This window comes from Rattus norvegicus, chromosome X (genome assembly GCF_036323735.1).
Source record: "Rattus norvegicus strain BN/NHsdMcwi chromosome X, GRCr8, whole genome shotgun sequence".
Lineage (NCBI taxonomy): Eukaryota > Metazoa > Chordata > Mammalia > Rodentia > Muridae > Rattus > Rattus norvegicus.
Window position 1 is genome coordinate 137,965,221 of NC_086039.1, and position 23,908 is coordinate 137,989,128.

General features: G+C 38.9%; 1 protein-coding gene across 11 annotated transcripts in view; it reads left to right on the top strand.

The window, feature by feature from the left end:
- Positions 1-23,908, top strand: part of Pabir3 (PABIR family member 3) — a 63,633-nt gene that overhangs the window by 25,531 nt on the left and 14,194 nt on the right. For 4 of the 11 annotated variants that reach the window (XR_005498085.1, XR_001842827.2, XR_001842829.2 and 1 more), the window contains exon 7: positions 4,809-4,904. Coding sequence is in view for 6 of the 11 variants with exons in the window: in XM_006257651.4 (XP_006257713.1) it covers positions 4,809-4,904 (96 nt within the window). In the remaining 5 variants the exon portion in view is untranslated. Of the gene's footprint in view, positions 1-4,808; positions 4,905-6,325; positions 7,748-7,836; positions 7,978-23,908 lie in introns of those variants that run through there. The other 7 variants (XR_005498084.1, XR_005498083.1, XM_008773644.3 and 4 more) reach the window with 3 other exon arrangements.

Consider the following 23,908-nt stretch of genomic DNA (forward strand, 5'->3'; position numbering starts at 1 on the left):
CCGTTTTTTGACCAATTATATGGTCAATTTTGGAGAAAGTACCATGAGGAGCTGAGAAGAAGGTATATCCTTTTGCTTTAGGATAGAATGTTCTATAAATATCCGTTAAGTCCATTTGGCTCATGACTTCTCTTAGTCTGTCTACATCACTGTTTAATTTCTGTTTCCATGATCTGTCCATTGATGAGAGTGGGGTGTTGAAATCTCCCACTATTATTGTGTGAGGTGCAATGTGTGTTTTGAGCTTTAGTAAGGTTTCTTTTACATATGTAGGTGCCCTTGTATTTGGGGCATAGATATTTAGGATTGAGAATTCATCTTGGTGGATTTTTCCTTTGATGAATATGAAGTGTCCTTCCTTATCTTTTTTGATGACTTTTAGTTGGAAATTGATTTTATTTGATATTAGAATGGCTACTCCAGCTTGCTTCTTCTGACCATTTGCTTGGAAAGTTGTTTTCCAGCCTTTCACTCTGAGGTAGTGTCTGTCTTTGTCTCTGAGGTGTGTTTCCTGTAGGCAGCAGAATGCAGGGTCCTCGTTGCGTATCCAGTTTGTTAATCTATGTCTTTTTATTGGGGAGTTGAGGCCATTGATATTGAGAGATATTAAGGAATAGTGATTATTGCTTCCCGTTATATTCATATTTGATGTGAGGTTATGTTTGTGTGCTTTCATTCTCTTTGTTTTGTTGCCAAGACGATTAGTTTCTTGCTTCTTCTAGGGTATAGCTTGCCTCCTTATGTTGGGCTTTACCATTTATTATCCTTTGTAGTGCTGGATTTGTAGAAAGATATTGTGTAAATTTGGTTTTGTCATGGAATATCTTGGTTTCTCCATCAATGTTAATTGAGAGTTTTGCTGGATACAGTAATCTGGGCTGGCATTTGTGTTCTCTTAGGGTCTGTATAACATCAGTCCAGGATCTTCTGGCCTTCATAGTTTCTGGCGAGAAGTCTGGTGTGATTCTGATAGGTCTCCCTTTATATGTTACTTGACCTTTTTCCCTTACTGCTTTTAATATTCTTTCTTTATTTTGTGCGTTTGGTGTTTTGACAATTATGTGACGGGAGGTGTTTCTTTTCTGGTCCAATCTATTTGGAGTTCTGTAGGCTTCCTGTATGTCTATGGGTATCTCTTTTTTTAGGTTAGGGAAGTTTTCTTCTATGATTTTGTTGAAGATATTTACTGGTCCTTTGAGCTGGGAGTCTTCACTCTCTTCTATACCTATTATCCTTAGGTTTGATCTTCTCATTGAGTCCTGGATTTCCTGTATGTTTTGGACCAGTAGCTTTTTCTGCTTTACATTATCTTTGACAGTTGAGTCAATGATTTCTATGGAATCTTCTGCTCCTGAGATTCTCTCTTCCATCTCTTGTATTCTGTTGGTGAAGCTTGTATCTACAGCTCCTTGTCTCTTCTTTTGGTTTTCTATATCCAGGGTTGTTTCCATGTGTTCTTTCTTGATTGCTTCTATTTCCATTTTTAATTCCTTCAACTGTTTGATTGTGTTTTCCTGGAATTCTTTCAGGGATTTTTGCGATTCCTCTCTGTAGGCTTTTACTTGTTTATTAATGTTTTCCTGTGCTTCCCTAAGTGTGTTCAGGTCTTTCCTGAAGTCCTCCAGCATCATGATCAAATATGATTTTGAAACTAGATCTTGCTTTTCTGGTGTGTTTGGATATTCCATGTTTGTTTTGGTGGGAGAATTGGGCTCCGATGATGGCATGTAGTCTTGGTTTCTGTTGCTTGGGTTCCTGCGCTTGCCTCTCGCCATCAGATTATCTCTAGTGTTACTTTGTTCTGCTATTTCTGACAGTGGCTAGACTGTCCTATAAGCCTGTGTGTCAGGAGTGCTGTAGACCTGTTTTCCTCTCTTTCAGTCAGTTATGGGGACAGAGTGTTCTGCTTTCGGGCGTGTAGTTTTTCCTCTCTACAGGTCTTCAGCTGTTCCTGTGGGCCTGTGTCTTGAGTTCACCAGGCAGCTTTCTTGCAGCAGAAAATTTGGCCTTACCTGTGGTCCCGAGGCTCAGGTTTGCTCGTGGGGTGCTGTCCAGGGGCTCTCTGCAGCGGCAGCAACCAGGAAGACCTGTGCCGCCGTTTCCGGGAGCTTCAGTGCACCAGGGTTCCAGATGGTCTTTGGCTTTTTCCTCTGGCGTCCGAGATGTGTGTGTAGAGAGCAGTCTCTTCTGGTTTCCCAGGCTTGTCTGCCTCTCTGAAGGTTCAGCTCTCCCTCCCACGGGATTTGGGTGCAGAGAACTGTTTATCCGGTCTGTTTCCTTCTGGTTCTGGTGGTGTCTTAGGCACAGGGGTCCTGCCGCTCCTGGGCCCTCCCCCACGGGAGCCCAGAGGCCTTATACAGTTTCCTCTTGGGCCAGGGATGTGGGCAGGGGTGAGCAGTGTTGGTGGTCTCTTCCGCTCTGCAGCCTCAGGAGTGCCCACCTGACCAGGCGGTTGGGTCTCTCTCTCACCGGGTCTGGGAGCAGAGAGCTGCTGCGGGCCGGGATCCGCGGGTGTGGGACTTCCGGTAAACACAGAACGTGCCCGGTTCTAGAGAAATTCTGCTTCCGTGTGTCCCAAGCTCACCAGGCAGCTTTCTTGCAGCAGAAAATTTGGTCTTACCTGTGGTCCCGAGGCTCAAGTTCGCTCGTGGGGTGCTGCCCAGGGGCTCTCTGCAGCGGCAGCAACCAGGAAGCAGTATTCACATTTTAATTTGGTAGAAAATTGTTATTTTCACAAACATAGTGTTGTGCTAACAGCACCCACATGGCAGCATACAACCTCCCGTGATGGCAGTCCAGTGGCTCTGTCACCTTCTGACCTCTCTGGGTTCTTGCACACATGTGATTCACAGAAACTCACTCAGGCTTCCACAAATACACATTTTAAAAAGATATTTAAAAAGAAACAGTTTGTGATTTCACCATAAAAACAAAATGTCACTATGTGAAAGAGGGGTTGAAATAACATGGTTTTCTGACCCTACGTTATAGATGTTCCTGGGAATTATAAAGTGCCTCGATAGATGTAGTCGACAGTGGAAAAGCAGAGACAGAAGGATTCCTTGAGCTTAGAAATAGCAGGCCAGCAGACAGCATAGTAGGAGGGAGAGAAGAGGGATGGAGGGAGGAGACAGGGAGGGGGTGGGGAGATCCAAGGCCCGAGAGATACACAGATGACACAGAGAGATCCAGAGACACAAAGACAGAGAGACACAGAGAGGAACAGAGTCAGAGAGATTGATTGAGGTTAATTCTGTTGTGGACCAGTGGACCAACTTGCTCTCTGTTCTGGCTAACCTAAGAAAAGTTCAGTTGTTGCCAACACTGGGTAGGTAAAGACTGGAGGATCAGGAGTTCAAGGTTATCCTTGACTATAAATTTGAAGCTAGCCTGGATACATGAGGCTCTATTTTGTTCAGAAACTATAGATTAGCACGTTAAGGGGTAGATTTACTGGGCTTTATTCAATAATTTAGAATTTTTCCACTAATATTTTGATGTTTAGGCTATAGGTATAGCCTTACTTTATGTTTTTAAATGTCTGCAAACATTATGGTTACTTAGTTGTGATTGTTACATGACTTTTACTCTTCTTTTCTGTGAACATCTGTGATCAAACAAGAGTTACTCTAAAATTTGAATGGGATTGATTCCGGCTAATGTCAACAACGTCTAGATTTGGGAGTCAGTAGATGCGGAAATATGTTGTTGGCAGAAGACATCATTTCCTTTCAAAGATGTGTCAGATGGGCACCTGGCCCTCATTTCAGGGTAGCCTTTGAAGACAGTGAGTTGCATGTTGTTCAGAGCTAGATCATATAGTATAGTCAGGCTTTGGAGCAGGGAAATAGCTACTGTGTGGGAAAATGATAAATAAAAAACAAGGTTTTTCTTTAAGCTAAAAAGAAGAGCAACATGTGTGTCAGATAAGTCAAGGACAAGCAATAATAATGTGAACCCTGTGAGCCCTGACTTTCATTGCCATTTATAGCCACAAGGAGAAGACAGCCTGTCCTTATGTCCCTTGACTTTATCTAACTGAGCTCTGTGGGAACTGAAAACAAAACAAAGCAAAAACAAACAAACAAAACAACAGCAGCAACAACCTCCCCAAACCAAAAACCAAAACAAAATAAAAAAAACAAACAAACAAAAACCAAACAAACCCGGAGTCTGGGTCCTTCTCAGACTTCACAGTAATTTAGTTAGTGGATTCTGTTAAGAGTTCTTTAATGGAGCAGATTCTAATTACTTCAGGGATTGGTCTGAATGAGTAAGAGAACCTGAATGTTGGGTTGGGGGAGTGGAAGAGAACACATACTGTACAAGTATAAGTTTACCCTAGATGGAAAAGAATATATTTTAAAATGTTGAGGCATGGGAGTAATTCTTTGCAGGAAAGGACCAAAAAATATTAGCTAAGATATAAGAACTAAGATATAAATGAAATATTGGAAGTAAATGTGTTTATTACCTTATAGTTTTCAGTAGTATAGAAGTAAGTACAACCATAGGAAAACACTAATTTAGAGCCTGAGTATATTATATATATTGCTCAGTATTGACTGTTCACAATGTCTTTCTGGGGCACTAGGTAAACACCACATAGTTCTCACTTTTAGAAGACCAAGTGTGCCATTGTTTTATCTACATGAACCTTGTCCCCCCCACTTGCTTCATAGCAAGACATCCTCACTGTAGCACTGTGATCCTGTACTATTTCCCTGTTCATCCAGAGCTATTGGCCCCTAGTCCTTGATTAGTATACAGCTAGTGCTGCAACTGGACACTTCTTTCTCTTTACATAGAATGATGACAACAACACCATGACGTCATCCACTAAAAGGAACACCAATCTAAATCCAGTTTCCCCAGCGGCTTCTCTCGCCAAGAAACCTGGGAAGGTAAGAAAGGAGTGCCTAAAAGTCTATGTTTCTTGTAATGTTAAAGTATATTAATAGTCACCCACTCAAGTCTTTAGGGGAATATATTTGACTATTGTATATCTGAGTCTTTGCGATGGATTCCTGGTGACACTGCCTATAGTCTCAGAAAACTGCCTGTAAACTTGAAAAGTTGAAGCCTGAGAGTCTCAAGTATGAAGCCACATTGGGTTACATAGTGAGACTGTTTCAAAAACAAACATAAAATGACTCATGAAACTTTCTTTTTCTTTTTCTTTTTTTCTTTTTTCTTTTTTTTTTTTCTTTTTTTCGGAGCTGGGGACCGAACCCGGGACCTTGCGCTTGCTAGGCAAGCGCTCTACCACTGAGCTAAATCCCCAACCCCTCAGGAAACTTTCAATTCCAGTTCTTAAACATGTTATGCACAACCAACTAAATTCAGCAGCTTTTAAATGTATAATTAAATTAATTTTGGAATAATGTACATGTCTGTGGCTATAACCATAGTAAAGGTATAGAGCAGTTCTCATGCTAATTTGTTGCAGGATATTTGATCACAGTGTGAACCCCAACATTGTGATATTAACTGAAAAAAACTTTTTCTGATTGTGGTATGGCTCAGCCCTTAACACACATCTCTATCCCTCTGGTTGAAATTTAGACACACGCTTAGTACATACATTTAATCCCAAATGATGAAGGTAAATTTAGTTTGTAGAAGGAAGTACCAGGGTTTGAAAGTGCCGTCTAATTGAATGGCAGACGAAGTGATGAATCAGGGAAATATTTGACAGAATAGGATATGCCCCACTCTCATGAGAAGGGAGAGGAAAGGAACACTACTTGAGGGGCAGTGCAGAGAGAAGGAGGCAGGCATTTTTACTGGGAGGGTTGTACAGAGACAGGTTTTAGAGAGAGAGAACAAGCTAGACACACGTGAAGACAGAACAAGGCAGAAAATGAGAAAGAGACAGAAGATTAGAACAGATTGCTAGAATTAGTTTGAGGCCAAGTGGAGCAATTCAGCTAGAAGGTGAGAGAATCCAGATTGAATCAGTCAGCTTGGAGGGCAGTTTAAGCCAGAACGGCTGTGTTGACCAGCCAGATAGAGATCAGAAAGAACTAAAAAGGGGTAAGTTTATTCAGCAGTAAATCCCAGAGGCTAAAAACATTCTAGGCCTAGATAAGATTGTAGAGAGGCTAGAAGCTTCCAGGAATAGGCCTAGGTTAGCAAACTGAGGCAGAAAGCATCCAAGACGACAATTACATCAGGAGAAAAACAAATTTTCTTTACACTAATTCCCTTTGGATGTTTGGTATTCAGTCTTCTCCCATCATACCTGCATGCCCTAGGAAGCCACTAATTTGTTTTCTGAGAAAAATATTGATTTTAAAATATCTATTCCATTTGGTTTTAACAGTGATTTTTCGCCATCCTTACAAATGTGTGGGAATTGCAGTGGTTTGCCTTCAAGCCTCATTCACAGGTCCATGTGACAATTTTAGCTTTTTTGTTATTGTTATTGTTACTGTTATTGTTATTGCTTGTTTATTCAAAGTCTTTCTTTCTAGACAGGACTTGAACTTGTGGTGATCCTCCAGCCTCGGCCTCCCAAGTGCTGACTCATATATGGCCATTTCTTTTATTTTCTCTCTTCTGCAATGTTTTTATTTTTCCTTTTCTTCCTTCCTTTTTCTTTCTCTTTCTCTTTCTCTCTCTCTCTCTCTCTCTCTCTCTCTCTCTCTCTCTCTCTCCTTCCCTTCCTTTCTTTCTTTCTTTCTCTCTTTCTTTCTTTTTCCTTTCCTTCGTAGAGATGGAACTCAGGGCCCTTGTGCATTCTAGTTCAGCAATCGCCCAGTAAGCTATACCCTTAGAATTTATTTTACTTTTTATTTTGAGACAGTATGTTGCTAAGTCACCCAGGGTGGCCCTGAACTCACTCTGTATGTCATACTGGCCTTTAATCTGTCATCTCCTTGGCTTGATCTCCTGAACAGTTAGAATTGTACAGTTATCAGGCTAAGTGACCATGACAATGTTCAATTTAAGTTTATGTTGTCTGAAAATACTAAATTGCTTGTAGAGTAAATTTCTTTTTCAATGCTAGGGATAAAAGTCAGGCTATTGTGCAGACAGGGCAAGCACTCTAGCACTGAATTTACCTCTGGCCTCCAAGTATTTTGGTGGCTTAACAGAAAGCACAGCTCAACGTTCTGTAAAAACAAGTCATTTCGCTTTAGTTAAATTAAAATGCCATTTGTTTCCAGTTATCATTTCAATTATACTGAAAAGAAGCATCAAGTGATCAACAATATGTGATGAATTCAGTAATTCCTTAACCCTGGTTTGACCATAGTCATCTCTAACAGAATTTGAATTTGTTCTTAAGCATCGACTATCAATAGCTCCTTTTTTATTTTCTTTTAAAACAGGATCTCATATAGTCCATGTTATATCATCAAGCCTAATAGGGTAACGGGAAAAACCTTTAATTTCTGATCATTCAACCTCCACCTCCTAAATCCTGGGATTAAGGGCATGCACTACCATATCTAGTTTATATAGTGCTGAGGATCAAACCCAGAGCATTTACCATGCTGGCTAAACACTCTACCAAGTCACCTATAGCCCCAGCTTTCTAAAGCACTTAACAGAAAAATCCCTGGGGATCTGTAGCTTAGTGGTAGTACTCTGAAGTGGTTGCCTATCATGAGCGAAATCATGGGTTCCATCTCCAGAACTGCAAGAACCTTTTCATCTGTGTTTTTTTTTATCTTATTTCATATTAATGTTTAGAGAAAGGCAACACAGAGATGTGATATTGTATAATACACATAGTTCTCACTCGTAAATAGATTCAATTGTTTATAATGAGTTGATTGATTTTCTTTAAAAGTTTTCTTATAATAATTATGATGGTTTTATTTTTAGAATTCACACGATCGTCAGACCTTTTAGATCAAGTATCCTGGAAACATCAAAAAGTAATGGTACCTTTACATTCTGGCAGATATAACTTTAAATTATATTGTACAATTAGCTAATATTAAATATTATTCATTTTTGTTTTTATTTGGTTATTGTTTTTTGTTCTTTTAGAGTCTGGGTGGTCTGGAACTTATTATGTAGACTAGGCTGGCATCAGACTCATGGAGATCCACCTGCCTTTGCCTCCCAAATTAAAAGCCACCACACCTGGCTAAAAACTTCCTTCTTTCCTTCCTTCTTTCCTTCCTTCCGTCCTTTCTTTACTTACTTAAAATGTTTAATTTTGCAAAAGTTCATACGTGAATACCATATTTACATACTTTCCATCCCTTCCTCTCATGTATATATCCATGGGTGGCTATATGCATGTCTGCAGCTGTCCTCAGAGGCAAGAAGAAAATGTTAGATCTCTTGGAGTTACAGGTGGTTGTAAGCTGCCTGGTGTGGGTGCTGGAACTGAACTGGGGCCTTTGCAACAGCAGTTGTGCTCTCAAACGCCAAGCATCTCTTGAGCCTTCACAAAATTATTTTAAAAGACATCTTTCACTTTATTCCAATAGAAATAATTTTAAAGGGGTTGGAGAGATGACTCAGTGGTGAAGAGCACTGACTGCTCTCCCAGAGGTGCTGAGTTCAATTCCCAGCAACCACATGGTGGCTCACAACCATCTGCAATGGGATCCAATGCCCTCTTCTGGTGTGTCTGACAGCTACAGTGTTCTCATATACATAAAATAAAAATAAATCTTAGAAGTACTTTTAAAGACACATTGACAACTATAGAATTCTATATAACTATGAATTGGAAAATTTAGTATTCATCAGCACACACCACACTCTCCATGCATGACATGAAGCTATGTTCTTCTTCCTTTATAAATATGACTACTGAACTGTGGACTTAGTACAACGTTCAACTACTGTTGAGAGGAGAAAGGGTAAATAGGAAGGAAATTAAAATTGTGTTTGAGAACACTAAATTATGGGAGGGAAAGAGAAGAAAAATATAGGAAAAAGATTGGTACATCTCTCAATAGTTTCTGTATTTTAGATTAATTAATGACATTCTTCCTGACACTGTGTCTCATTTGGGCTTTTTATATTCTAAGAAATAGGTAAAATTGGGCTGTGCATGGTGCCTCACACCCATAATTCCAGCTACTGGGAAGTAGAACCAGAAGGATCTGGATATCAAGGTCATCAATAGCTAGACAGCAAATTTGATGCCAGCTTCGGCTACTGCATGAGACATTGTCTCAAAAAGAAAGGACTAGATAAATTTTGGAAACTGATTCAAATATATAAGCAGTGTAAGAGCTGTAAGTTAAAGTCATTTGTATATTTAAGAGTAAGGAACCGGGGAGTGTGGAGAATTTGGTAAAGTACCTGCCTAGTGTGCAAGAAGCTCTGAGTTCAGTTCCTATCACTGCGAAGACCAAATATGGTAGTGCATGCCTGGGTCCCAGCATAATGGAGGTAGAGGCAAGATCGGAAGTTTAAGGTCTTCTTTGACTATATAGAGACTTTAACGCAATCCTGGGCAACAAATATCATTAATTAATAATTAATTAAAAATAGGCTGTGTCTCAGTAGTGAAGTGCTTCTCTAGCATGCTTCTGGCTCTGGTTTAATTAAATAAATAAACCAATGATGTGTTTAAATTAGAGGCGATTTACTGCATTAGAGTTGGTTTTCCTTTTGCTACAGTTACATACAAAATATCTTATTACATGGTGACATTTTCTTAGAATGTATAAATTAAATTTTTTCTTTGGGTTTGATAGTGTGACTGAGTTGTAGATTCTGGCCCAGCATGCATGAGGCCCTGTGTTCAATCCTTGGCACTGCTTATAACTTTTTATCATTCAGTTTTGGCATAAAAAGCGTGGTCTCTTCCTGGTGACATGCCCTCCTCCTCCCCCTCCTCTACCTCTTCTCCTTCCTCCACCCCTCCTCCTCCCTCTCTCTGTCTCTCTCCCTGTCTGTCTCTCTGTGTCTCTCTCTGTCTGTCTCTCTGTCTCTCACTCACACACAGACACACACACAGACACACACAGACACACACACACACACACACACACACACACACACACACACACACCTGGGTTTCAGCTATCTAGAAGACAGCTGCCTTATTTGTATATCCGTAAGGCAATTCCAAAGTGAATTCTCTGTATACCACTCTCCCTGGCATATCCTATACAAATTTGATAAGAATTCATTGGATCATTAGTGATCAAACTCAATAGCAGGTGAGTTGAAATCTAATCTCATTTAAGTATTTTGGAATATTAACATTCACCTGGGAAACGACCTCTTTCCTATTTGGAGTCCATTAACACAAATGAAAATCAGAGAACAATGGTATAAAAGTAAAAATGAAGATTCTGGTCAGGAAAACTGTTCAAAAGATTGAGGACTCAGAAAACTTTGGGAATATGAAATGAAGATTAGCCTCTCAAGTGTGTGTGATAAGGAGCAATTCAGTCCCGTAGGATAATCAAGAGCTGATGAGGCTTCAATTGGCCAGTCCAAGACATTTGAAGATGCCAGACAGCTGTAAAATACTATCTTTAAACCAATACTAGGATTATCAAAGCATATTTCAAAGTTTCTTTTATAAGGAATGCATTTTTGTTTTTCACGTTTTAATTTTAAATGAAAAGGGGAAAATGGGTCATTTTTTTCTAATAGCAGTCTAAGCTTCATCTGGCAAGGGATGGAGTGCACTGTGTAAGCCATGCTTTTATTATAAGAAGAGCTAGTGAATCTATCTCTTGGGCCCTTTTGTTGTTGTGTTGCTGAGAACTGAACTCATGGCCTTTTCACATGCTAGGCAAATACCATGGAACTACCTACCGCTCCAGGCCTTGGATGATTTTTAAATGGTAGCCCTGATCATTCATCATTCACATATACTCTACTTGAGTATCAGGTTTTTCCCCATGGGCAGCTAGTATTATAAGATGTAAATGGCAAGCATTAATACTTTCATCAAGGTAATGACTATAGCAATTCTGCCTTTACATATATACAACTAGGATTAAACCCAGGGCCTCAGCTCTCCTAGGCTCACAGTGCTGGTTTTTCACAGGCAAATGTTTCTGGTCGGTATTTTGAAATGTGTTTATACAGTTCATTGCGTGCTGTAAGAGAATTTATCTCTTTGGTTATAAATATATGTTTATAACTAATATGTTTAGAAAAATAAAGCTAAGTATAGTGACACGTGTTGATAGATAGATAGATAGATAGATAGATAGATAGATAGATAGATAGATAGATAGATAGATAAAATGTCACATTATGGAATTTGGTTAATAGTAAAAATGGTAGTTTCTTAAAGATAATTCACTTTATTCTAATTAACTCACAAATAGAAAGCATACAGCTAGTTTAAGGTAGCTACTTAAAATACCTGCCTGGTCCCAAATTCTACACATAGAGTTAAAATGGCCATTCTGAAGCAATGGAGTTGTGCTTTAGAATTCACATTTTTCACTATCAAGTATCTACAGGGTAGAGGGGGGGATTTGAAGAGGGGACTATGATTGAGTTGAAACTTTAAATAAAAACCTAGATTTATATCCATTTTCACAACTCGTGTATCCAGAGTTCACATGTTCGATTCCTGGGTGTGCCCTTAACTTCCTTGCAGTAATACTTAATAAATCTCTGCTGAAGATCCAGTTATACACCTTGCAGGCACGAATACCTAGACAATATTTCACTTTCATTTTTTGTCTGTTTGATGCAAAGTCTCGTGTAGCCCAGGCTGGCCTTCATGATCCTCCTGCCTCCACCTCCCAGTTGCTGTGATTACAGGTATGTCCCAACACTACCCCTTGATTTTTTCTTGTTTTATCTGATTTTGTGTGGTTGGAGACAGAGTCCAAGCTTTTGCACCTGCTAGGCAGTAACTCTACTAATGGGCCACATTCTCAGTGCCTTCTTCTGGTTTAAGAACTGAGATCTGGATTTACATATAGGAAGAAATCAATGAAATTATTAAACATAAGACCATAGATTTTTAATGAAGTATAATTGTTCAATTAACCACCAAGGAATATAATATTAAAGTTGCATGCTTAGATCTGGAAGTGCAGCTCAGTGGTAAAGCACTTGCCTAACATGCCTGAGGACCTGTGTTTGATCTCCAGTACTGTAAAAAAAAGATTCTTAATGTCCACACCTGTTTTAAATAATGCTATCAGTAATTGCTAGTTTCCACATAGGATGGAAATGTCATCTATCAAAGCAGTTATGAAAACCAATGCACTTAGTTATCCGCAGATGCAAGGATTGCTTATTTTGCACAGGAATCCTTGGGTGTTTAATTTGTAGGGAAGGTGTAAATAGAGAAACAGCAAGATGAATAAAGCTAATTGAATAGAAAGAAAATCATAAGTAATTGGGGCTTCACTGACCTTGTGTTCAACTGATTAGCCCTGATCAACTTTACATTCTAATTAAGTGTGGGGGGAAAAAAGAAAACATCAACAAACTGTAGCCTTTTACATTTTTATGAATTTTCTTTTGCTCATTTTCATGACTGTCACCAAACTTGATTGAATACACGTTAACTCTATTAGGATTTTTGAAACAAACACAAAACAAAAAAACCAAAAGAACCCCTCATATTTATAGGTGTTCATTAATGGTTTTGTGATTTTTAAACCTCACTTACTTTCTTTAAAAAAAAACCTTAACAATTTGTAAATAGGAAAAACATCATGTTAAAAAATTTAAATCGAAAGTAAATGCTTTAAGTAACTTGATGACAATATTAGCACTTTGAACAGTAGAAATGTACCACCATGAAATGAAGCTGAGAATTTGTTTAAATTGCCCTAGCATATGAAATAGAGAATTGCTTAAAACATTAATGAAAAATGATTTATCTTTAAATGTAATCGAATGATGAAAATCTAATGTAGGCCTGAGGAAATGATTGTGCTGTTGTTTTTGTTTGTTTATTGTTATTTGAGACACCTTCTCACTGTGTTGTGATGGCCTTGAACTCACAACAGATCCACCTGTCTCACCATCCCAAGTGCTAGGATTCTAGGTATTAGCCACCAGGCCTCTTCTGAGAAAATTAAAAAAAAAAAAAAAACAGTGGCCCTGATACATATGAGTATGTTCATCTGTGACACAACTGAATTTTGAAACTTGAATCAAGGGTTTTGCACAAACTAGGCAAGTACTCTACCACTGAACTACATTCCCAGCCTTTTGATTGAGTATGAATGAGGTATGAGACATGATAGTCCCCTGAAATGAGACAGGATCTTATAAATTGGTGAAGGACAAGTGACCAAAATATTTTCTTTGTTACTCAACTTCATTGCTTGCCACATCTTTCATGCACTACTTAAGAACATATGAGGGGATCTTCAAGGAATGAGGTCTGTTTGCCATGGTGTTTCTTCCTAAACAACACACATAAAGGTTCACCCATGCCATTGGCCATTTAGCCCCAAAGAATTTTGTACTATAAAGGATGATAAGTTCAAGTATAAAGACTAGTGCTAAAGGTAAGTAATGGGGACTGACAAGTCAAGCTTGGTGGCATTTACCTGTAATCCTAGGATTTAGGAGCTGAAGGCAGCTTGACGAAGAGTTCAATACCATTCTAAGTTTAAGGTCAGTCTAGACTACATGAGATCTGGTTTCATAACACACAGCTAGGATACAAGGACAACCTGGCTAAGGCCATGCCATTGAGTGCTAGGGCGTATCCAAATAATCTGGCTAGCTAGGTGTGTGTACCCGTCCCTCACTTCTCCTATATTGCACTACTGAAACTATGTGTTTGGACAAAGTATGGAATTCCCCTACAGAGGAGGAGAGGAGGATATAGTCTTTAATCATGGATCCATGCAGCTGTGTTCCCCTGCCATACAACTCTCTCTCTCTCTCTCTCTCTCTCTCTCTCTCTCTCTCTCTCTCTCTCTCTCTCAAAGAGACTAAGAAATGCACAGAGAGACAGAGAGATGCTGGGCTATGAGACCACTTCTGAGTTAGATAAAGTACTTGTCTTGCCAGCAAATAACTATCTCATTCACTTTTATTTCCACTTCCGGCAGATACACTATAACTGTTCCATTCCTTTGGGGGTTTGGTTTAATTTTTGGATCTTTTGAGGCTGATTTTGCTATGTAGCCTTGAACTCTTGAGTCTCTCACTTTAGCATAAGTAATAGGAACATAGTCTTGTGACACATAGCTAGCCAGTTCTGACTGGTTTAGTTAGTTGTACACAAGAATGCCACAACTCATTCTGATATGCTAAGAATCAAAGATAACATGGTGTTTCATGCTCTTTGTACATGGGAAATATTTATTTTCTCTTCCTTTGCTATCCTCTCATTTGTTTTTTCTTTAAATCCTTTTAAATTATTTTAGAGACAGGGTCTCATGTTGCAAAGGTTGACCCCAAACTCACTATGTAGTTGAGGCTTGCCTTGAGTTCCTGTTCCTTCTACCTGCACCTTCTCAAGTGTTAGAATTACTTAACTTCCATTCTTTAAATGATTTTTTTGTTGTTGTTGATTTTCACCTTACAGCAATTGTAATTTTTTCATGATTTGTCTTTTAGTTTTCTTATTTTTAAAAATTGTGCTAAAGCTGTATTTTGTCATCTTAACTGAAATCTTTGTCATCCCAAGAATTGTCATGTTAGTTTTTCACAGTGACCTGTCCCTAGAGATAGTTTGACAATGCACTAGAAGCTAGTTGGCTGTAAATCATGCAAATGAGGGGGACAAGAAGCTAATAAAGGGGATGGATATTATCAAGATGCACTCCACACATGTATGAACATGTTACAATAAAACCTACTATTTTGTGAAGTTAATACATGCTAGTAAAAATGTCTAAAATGGACTGGGAATGTAGCTCAGCCTAACTCAAATATTTCAAAGCATAATGTTTAAGCCTAATATATCATCACATTCTTATCTTACTCATGACTTTATAAATGGATTCCAATCTGTACTTACTCGAGTAACTCGTTGAGATTAAACTAGGAAACTCACTTTATTAAGTTGAATTGCTGGATCAGAAAAAAAAAAAACAGAGTTCTTAAAAAATGTATGATCTCTAGCCAGTCATGCTGGTGCATACCTGGGATCCCAACACTTGGGAGCTAGAAGCAGGAAGATCAGAAGTCAAGCTCATCCTTGGCTATGTATGAAGTTTGAGGATAGTCTAAGCTACCAGAAACCCTGCCTCACAACAAGAACAAACTTTATGATAATTAAACCAAGCAAAGCAGAAATTTGAAGAATTTTCAACAAATACCTGATGATTTTCTGTGAATAATTTTTATACTAAAAATTGTATGATATACAAGGAAGCTTGAGATACTATCCCTATCTTCAGGTAATAAGTATCAATTATTAAGGACATAGGGCATTCTTTAATAACATAAGCTCAAACACATGAATGAAAGCTCTTTATACTTTAAAGGCAGCATAGAAGGGAAATATGAGAGTCCAGCATGTGGTGCTCCCCTGTAATTCTAGCACTCAAGAGACTAAAGCTGTAACGTTGCAAGTTCAAGGTCAGCCTGGGCTATAGAGTGAGACCCAGTCTTGAAAACAAACACAAATGACAAAGCAGAAGAGGAAAGATACAATGGTGATATAACTCATTTCTAGAAAGCTAGAACTGTTTGCATAGACTTTGCAAGGGCTAATAGGAGGGTGGAAGTTATTAGATTATTGAACTCATAAACTCTTTAGAATCTAATTCTTTCTTTATGTAGTTTTCAGTCAGAGTTCCACAATCCTCCTGCCTCCAGCTACTCTTAAAATGGAAGGACTTTGGAAGTGTTTTTAACCAATGTCTCAACAAAGTAAATTTGTAAAAATTCCAGGGAGATACCTAGAACTCAGAGGTCTAAAGAGTGAAGCAGGAGGATAGAGAGTTCCAGGTCAGCCTAAGAAACAGAAGACCTGCATTTAAGGAAAACAAAAACAAAACCAAGCCACAGCAGTAACACATGCTGTTATCCCAGCACTCTAGAGGTGGGCTAAGGATAAGGACTTTCCTCGTTACATAGTAAGTTTGAGGCTAGCCTGGGCTATGTGAGGCTGTCTTCAAAACAAAAGCAACAAAACAAACACAAAAGGAAAGCCAAATTAAATAACATCATCATCATCATCATCAACAACAACAACAACAACAACAACAATCCAATGGATTCCAGAAAGATCCTCTTTCAGCCACAGTTTGAAATCTTCTTATGAGCCAGCTGTCACAGCAGTTAGTTCTCTTGTTAAGCAGCTCTCACAATTAGAAATCTCCAATTTTAAAAACTAGGGATTGGTTTAGGTTTAAAGTTTTGGCTGGGTGGCTTGTTTCATTGGCTCCTTAGTGCCAAGGTAAATCAAGTAAGCTATTAAAAGCACACACGTTAGGATTCTAATCTGCATTAATCTTTGTCCCTGCTCTTTGAATTATTTGTACTCCCACAACAGGATATATTTAATCTCATCGCCTAAATGAAAAATTTTAATTCACCTAGAAGCAACTATATATAAATGCATGATGAAAATGCATCTATGTTATTGGATATCTATGGGGGAAACTAATTATGATTCCCCTCAAGTGTTTTAAATTACTTTAGAATCTTAGAACTTGTGCTTGAAAATTCTATTATACAGATAAATTTTGTTGTCACATAGTTGAAATTGTGCATTTAGAAAAGACCGGGAAGTCATATGAATGCCCCCCCCCCAAAGATAACTTATTTCCTTGATAGTCTATGATTTAAAAGAAATCCAGGCATTGGTAGTAAAGACCTGTAAGCCCAGCCCAGTGGAGGCTGAGGCAGGAGAATGTTCAAGATCAAAGGTCAGCTTGCCCTACACAATGAGTCCTGGTCCTCATAGAAAGATTCTGTCTTAGACAAAGTAAACAACCGATTTCCAAAAGCCTGCAATATGTAAGTACAGAGATTCATCATCCATCATATAGGAATCTCGGAAGTGTGCTCAGCCCCTTTAATAGTAGGAGACTTAATGACCCTGGTCCCTCAGAAACAAAGCATTAAGTGAGTGATGTTACTAGTTGGATCCTTAATGAATTGACCAATAGCTACTTGTATACAAGTTGGAAATCCCTGTGGACTTACTGATGTAAAGGAAACTGGTGACAAAGATCCTATAATCCTTTTGCTGGGAGCGTCCAGCCTGTAACTTTTTGAGATGGGGTCTCAATATCTAGCCCTGGCTAACATAAAACTTGCTTTATAGACAAGGTTGACCTTAAACTCAGGCGCCTGTTTCTTCTGCTTCCTAGGAGCTTGGATTAAAAGCATGCATCTCCATACTCAGTCCAGACTTCTTTTTTTTAATTTTTTGTTTCTTAGTGATTTGCCTGCATGTCTGTATATGCCCCAAATGCATGCTTGGTGCCTCAGGAAGCCAGAAGGCATAGAGTTTCCTGGAACTGGAGTTACAAGTGGTTTCTGGGCCATCATGTAGGTACTAGGATGTGAACCCAGGTCTTCTGCAACAGCAGCAAGTACTCTTAACCTCTGAGCCAACTTTTGCCTCCAGATTATTCTTAAGAAATACAGGAGTCCTGACTTTAGGAGCTCAAGTTCTGCTTGGGGTTCTGAGTGACTTTGAATAGGGTCACCTCAGGTCCCTGGACTTCAGGTGTTTGATCTGTAAAATAGAGTTGGACTGGACATTTATAAGGTCCCTTCTGCCTCTTAAATTTTTATTGAGTCTGTGAAAAATATCTTCCTCCATCTTTGCTAGGATGATAATAAAAGTTGTGATGGGATGAAATTTCAGGACACTTAAAAATATTTAGGAAATTGGACAGCTTTGTTGCGAATGTTTTTATTCTTCTTGGCAACAAGAAACTAATTTTGTTCAGCCTCATCAATAGTCTCCTCTATTCCCTAAATTATGCATGATTTATGATGAAATACAGAAAGCTAATTTCCCCCTGGTTTCTTGTTTTGTGTGAATAAATGGTCCTCTCAGGCTTTCCTTATTAATAACAAGTTCCAATGGACAGAGCACTCGCCATAAAATTTTCTTTGTACTGTAACTACAGCTTGAGACAAAACAAAATAAGAGTTATGTTTGGTACATTTGTTCCAGAGAATCAAGAAAGACATGCCCAAAGTGCCATCAAGTATAAAAATGCTGTCCTGGGAAGCACTAAAGAGGAAGCTAGCAGCAAATGAGCCTTTCCTTCTTCCTCAATAATGACTCTATGGCTAGAAGATAAGCCCTCAAAGGTTAATTTAGTTTATTTCTTGGCATGGGCCTTTGCTTGGTAAGTCTCCATTAAACATGAATAAAAAAGGACACACTTGAAAGTTGCAAACAGCTGGCTTGTGACCGTGCTGAGGGAGGAAATACTTAAAAATGTCATTATCCAGCAGAGGAACCTAATTATACTTTCCATTTCTAGTCCTGCTCTTCTGAAAGGAAGGGTTTGGTGTGCTTCCTTAACTAGACTTGTAGGAAGCTCCTCCTAGCTTTATGTCAAGCCCTGTCCTTGGGTTCTCTTCCCGGAAGAGTGACAGCTTGGAAAAGGCAAAGTACAGGGGCCAGCAAGTCAAAGGCGGTTCAGCTAACACTCCCTTTGGTTAGCTTTGGACTCTACTTCCATGCCCTGTTAATTAGCAGAATTTGTGTTGGTTCATTTTGTTCTGTTTTTAATGTTAAGTAAATGCAAAGCTGTTGGTAATATGGGGAAGGTGCTGCTCAAATTTAGTATGCTGGATTCCTAATGATCTTGCTGGTAGAAGTTTGATATTGCTCAAAACTCTTCAAGCAGTGAACTATTTTTTAACAGTTTCTTCACCACCTCTTCTTCCTTCTCCATAAGCCCTCCTTCCTCATTTCCTCCTTCTCCATAGCTCCTCCTTCATTCACTGCCTATGCTTCTTCTGCTGGTGCTGACAATAAACCTCTGGGATGCCCACACACTAGGAAAGCATTCTACACAATATACAATAGTCCCACTCTTCACTCTCCAATACAGCAAATATAGATCTCTTAGGGAAAAATAAGACTGAGGCTGAGGCTGTAGCTTAGTTGGCAGAGTCCTTGCCTAGCATACAGGAGTCTTGGGTTTGATCTTTGGCACTACATAAACAGAGTGTGGTTGGTGGTCCAACGCTCTAATTCTAGCACTTGGGAGGTGACATAAGAGAAACAGAAATTCAAGGTCATTCTTGGCTATGTATTGAGTTTGAGACCAGCCTGGAATACATGAGAAGCTGTATAAAAAAAGAAAATCATTATAATATTCTTTGTAAATGTGAAAAATTTGAAGATTATTGCCTTCAATGTAAGATGTTGGGTCTCTGGTATACATTGTCTTGGGCTGTTAATCAAAAAGTTGGTGGTTGGAGGCCACCCAGGAATGGCAGCATTCCTTTCCTTCAATCTTTCCATGGGTTCATTTTTTAAATTGTGACCTGGAGATCTTTTAGCTGGCTATGGTGGCCCATGTAGCAGTTGGACGGTGTGAAGGCAAGAAGATTAGGAATTCAAAGTTATCCTTATTACACAGCAAGTTCGAGGCCAGGCTGGAGTTTCATGAGCCCCAGAACACAAAACAAAATACAAACCAACTAAAAAAATCTATATTCAAATAATGATGGTAGGTCATGCAAGCTAATTAAGTGTTGATATAGATGACAACATTGATGAGTCTTGAAACAGTATGTTAAGGAAGATAAAACAGACATAAAGGACCAATATTATATAATTTTAATCATATTAAATAATTCCAAAAACATTAATAATAGCAGAAGGTAGATTACATTAGAGGTCACCAGTGGCTGGGAAGGGGATATGGGACATTATTCTCAATAAACATAGTTTCTGCTTGGGGATAATAAAAACGTTTCAGAAGTAGATAGTACTGGTGATCATCCAATGTTGTAAATGCAATTAGTGTCAGACCTTAAATGGTTAATTAGTTTTAGGTGAAAACACAAAATGAAAACTCCCAATACCTAACACCAGCATCTACTGTCAGTCTAACATTTCTCTAGGTATTTTATAAAACACAAATAAGTCAATATCCTAACAAATTAAGAAGCCACCTATAGGGAGTCTGGGGTCAAGACAGTTCATTCAAGTCAGTTAAACTCACCTCTCTCTGTTTTCTTAACAGAAAGAAAAATGAGTTTAGTACACCACAGACAGGGCAGCTTGGCAGTAACAAAAGTACTGCCTGCAGCCTACACTCCTTTTTGTCATCATGAAAACCTGAGAAAGGGGATGTGGTGTGGAGCATGTTCCAAGTGTCTAACCTATGTCCTTGTTTCTGAGCACCCATTTTCTGGCATCAGTACTACATAGCACACACTTTGCGAAACACCGGGCTAAATAAAGTGCATTTCGTAGAAATCTCCACACATCCTAAGAACGATGCTGCCATCACATACCACTTGTTATAGAAAGAAACTTTGACATGAGAGGATGTTTGTGACTGCAATGTTGCCAAAACACTGTGTCTAATGGAATCTTTTGTTTTAAAAAAAAAGTATATGGATATACTGTATTTTTCCATATTGTGTATAGATAAATATATATGAATGTTTTATGGATGAGGGTGATGACTTTTCTCGAGCTTCCACAAATAGGCTTTCAGACCTCTAGCAATCTGTATCAAATCTATTTTCCTGTGGCTTTGCTACTCCCACTACCATTTCTTTGTGTGTGTGTGCATGTGAGTTCAGGTGCCATAGAGGCCAGAAAGAGGTGTCAGATTCCCTGGGGCTGAAGCTGCAGGTGGTGGTGAGTTGCCCAACATGGCCCCCTGTCATTTTTCTTTGAGACGTCTTCTCTAATAGCTACTTTATTGATATTCTTAAAGTGTGGCACTCATAAATTACCATACTACTCCATGCATTTTGCAAGAAACTACTACCCTTTGTTCTTACAATTCATGTTATATATAAAATTATATATAAGACAATTTGGTACCAATTGTTTTAACCAAGTCTTGCAAAGCATATGTCTGGCTCCACACTTATTTCTGCATTGCCTTTGAATTTCATATCGAGCCCCTTAATGATCTAGTACAATCTAATTCAGCATTTTCTATATAACTATTCTGAATGCTACCCTATGATTATTTGAAAGACATTTGTATATTCACCTTATTTTTCCTCCTTGAGACAGAATTTTGTTATGTAGCCCAGGCTAGCCTCAAACTCCTTACTTCAGTCTCCCTAGTGCTTGGATTAAAGGCATATTACACCACACTCATTATCTACCATTTTTTATTTCTAAAGTTGGTCAACATGTTCCAGCTCCTAACATATTCCCAGTCCAATTCCCTGCATTTACTAAAGTGTTATGAGAATTTTTGTTTTTTTTCAATTGGATATTTTATGTATTTATATTTCAAATGTTATCTCCTTTCCCCTCCCCCTTCTCGCTCCCCCCTCCTCTGCTTTTATGAAGATGCCCCCCCAAAAACAAATTTTAAGACAGAGTCTCACTGTGCAGCCTTGGCTAATTTGGAAAACACAAGATCTGCCTACCTCTGCTTCCAGAGTGCTGGAATTAAAACTTGTGAACTAGCACACTGGGCCCTATGTTATTAGAACTCTTTACCAAACACTGAAAGAAAAGGCAGCTTCCATACTGATGGGGAAGGCAAGGGACTCCCTGCAGCTTGGCCATAGAATTTGGAGTACCTCTTGCCACACACCACTTTGTACTTATTGGTCCTGTCATTGCTATTGGTTTTGTTTGACGTTGGTTCCCACGGAGTTGTTAGATAAAGGCAGGGTACCTAAGGGCAGGCTGTCTTCTCCTTGTGGCTGTATGGGAACGCCAGTGATGGGCAGGGGCAGGGCCACAGTGCTCTGTATTATTATTTCTTGTCCTTGACTTATCTGACACGCTTACATGTTGCTCTTCTTTTTAGCTTAAAGAAAACTTTGTGGTTTTTTTTATTTCTGTTATCATTCTTCCCATACAGTAGCTCCCTGTCCCCTAAAAACCTGTTAAAACTATATGACCTATCTTTAAACGGCGCACAACTCGGGTACTCCCACTAACCCTGTGCACTGAGCTTTTCCAGAGTAGCTGCTTCCTTACGGAAATATGTTTGAATCTTCAACTCCTTAAGTTTTCCAAGCATGCATAGTGGCACATGTTTGTAAATAGAGATCCTGGGAGATGAGGTCACAAGCATCAGGAGTTCAGTTATCCCTGGCTGCACAGTTTGAGGCCAGCCTGGACTCCATGAGAACCTGCCTCAAATAATACAGCGAAACAATTGCGCCAATTTGAAGCTTGCAATCAAAAATGCAGGCCGTTTCCATGGCTACGTAACATGTTCTCTTGGGTTTATCCTCCTGCTTGTCCAGCACTGGCTCTAGGCAACCACTTATCTCTTTTTCATCATGTAGGATCTAATGTATGCAATCATAGTGTATCATTTTTGTATCTGGTTATTTTTATTCAGAATAATAGCCCTGGAATCCATCTGTGTTGCTTCCTGTATCAGTTGCTCGTTATTGTTATTACTGAATCTATGTAGGGTACAATTGGTCTCCATCCAATTTAGAGCTATTACTAGGAGAGCTGCTGTGAACACTGGTATTCAAACCTTTATATGGTTTGAGCTTTTTAAAAAATATTTTTTGCTGTGTGTACCTGTGTATGAGGAAGCAGGGTATTTCTGCAGCAAGGCATGTGCGGAGAGGTCAGAGGAAAACTTGCGGGAGTCATTTTTCTCTATCTACCCTTGTGGTCCCAGGAATTGAACTCAGATCATGAGACTTGGCAGCTTTTACTTACTGAGCCCGATCGCCAGCCCAAGGAAGTATCTTTTGCTTTTTCTTGAGTAAATATGTAGCAGAATGATTATCTGATGAATGTATGTCTAACCTTATAAGGAATTGCCAGTCGATTGTTTTCAATATGATTTTACTGTGCTTTGTTTCCAGCGACAGTGAATGGTCTTTAATATAGTTCATATTGTTTAAACAACAGATTATTATTTTTTTTTTTTTGGTTTTCGTTCGCTTGTTTTGATGTTGTTGTTTTCTTTTATTTTGTTTGGGTATTTTAGAGAGAGTCTTCGTGTGTATTCCTGGCTTGCCTGTAATTCCAGGCTGGCCTCAAACTCCCAGGAACTCTTGCCTTCATCTCCTCAGTGTTAGAATTAGAAGCATTTGCTGGCTAAACAACATTTTTATTCTGAGGTCTAAATTTTAAAAGTTGTTGTGTCCAATATTACTTGGAACTAGAAAATTATCAATGATGACAGAAAAATAGGTTCCAATATATTTACCAGAATTGTTAATCTAATTATATTTTTGGTCAAATTATTTAACTCGCATGCAGTAGGTTTTAGTATTGGGATAAACATAGTTATCCATCACTGCTCCAAAGGACTGGCTAAAGAGCTTTTGGAGTTCATTTGGTTTGGTTTGGGGTTTTGGTTTTATGAGACATAGTATCTCAGGCAGGACTCAAATTGTTGGTTCTTCTGCCTCAGCCTTCCAGATTTAGAATGATTAGCATGTGCCACAGCATACCTGGTTGTATGTTTTTGCTTCTTTGGGGTTTTGGCATGGGATTTTACTATCTACTCTAGGCTGGTTTAAACCTCCCCAATTCTAGGATGACACAATTGCTGCTGAGAGCATACTTACTTCTAAAATCAAAATCCAAGCTGGGGACAATAGGGTTCACTTGTCACTTTAGCACGAGGGAGGCTGAGGCAGGAGAATTGTAAGGTTAAGGCCAGTCTGTGCTACATAAAAGCCCATTTCAAAACAAAAGCGGAAATGCAAGGTAGGTCACATCTAATTAACGAGGACTCAGGACTTGTTGAAGTCCCAGTAACATATTCAGTGTGCACGTGGCTTTCTGAACTCTCTAATTTCCTGGCAAGAAGAGAATCTGACTTCATAGAAAGATACTTGCGAGTGTCTCATTGGTTATCTGGAAAGCTATCAAGTCTAGTATTACCATTTGGGTCTCAGGGACGAGAAGAAAATA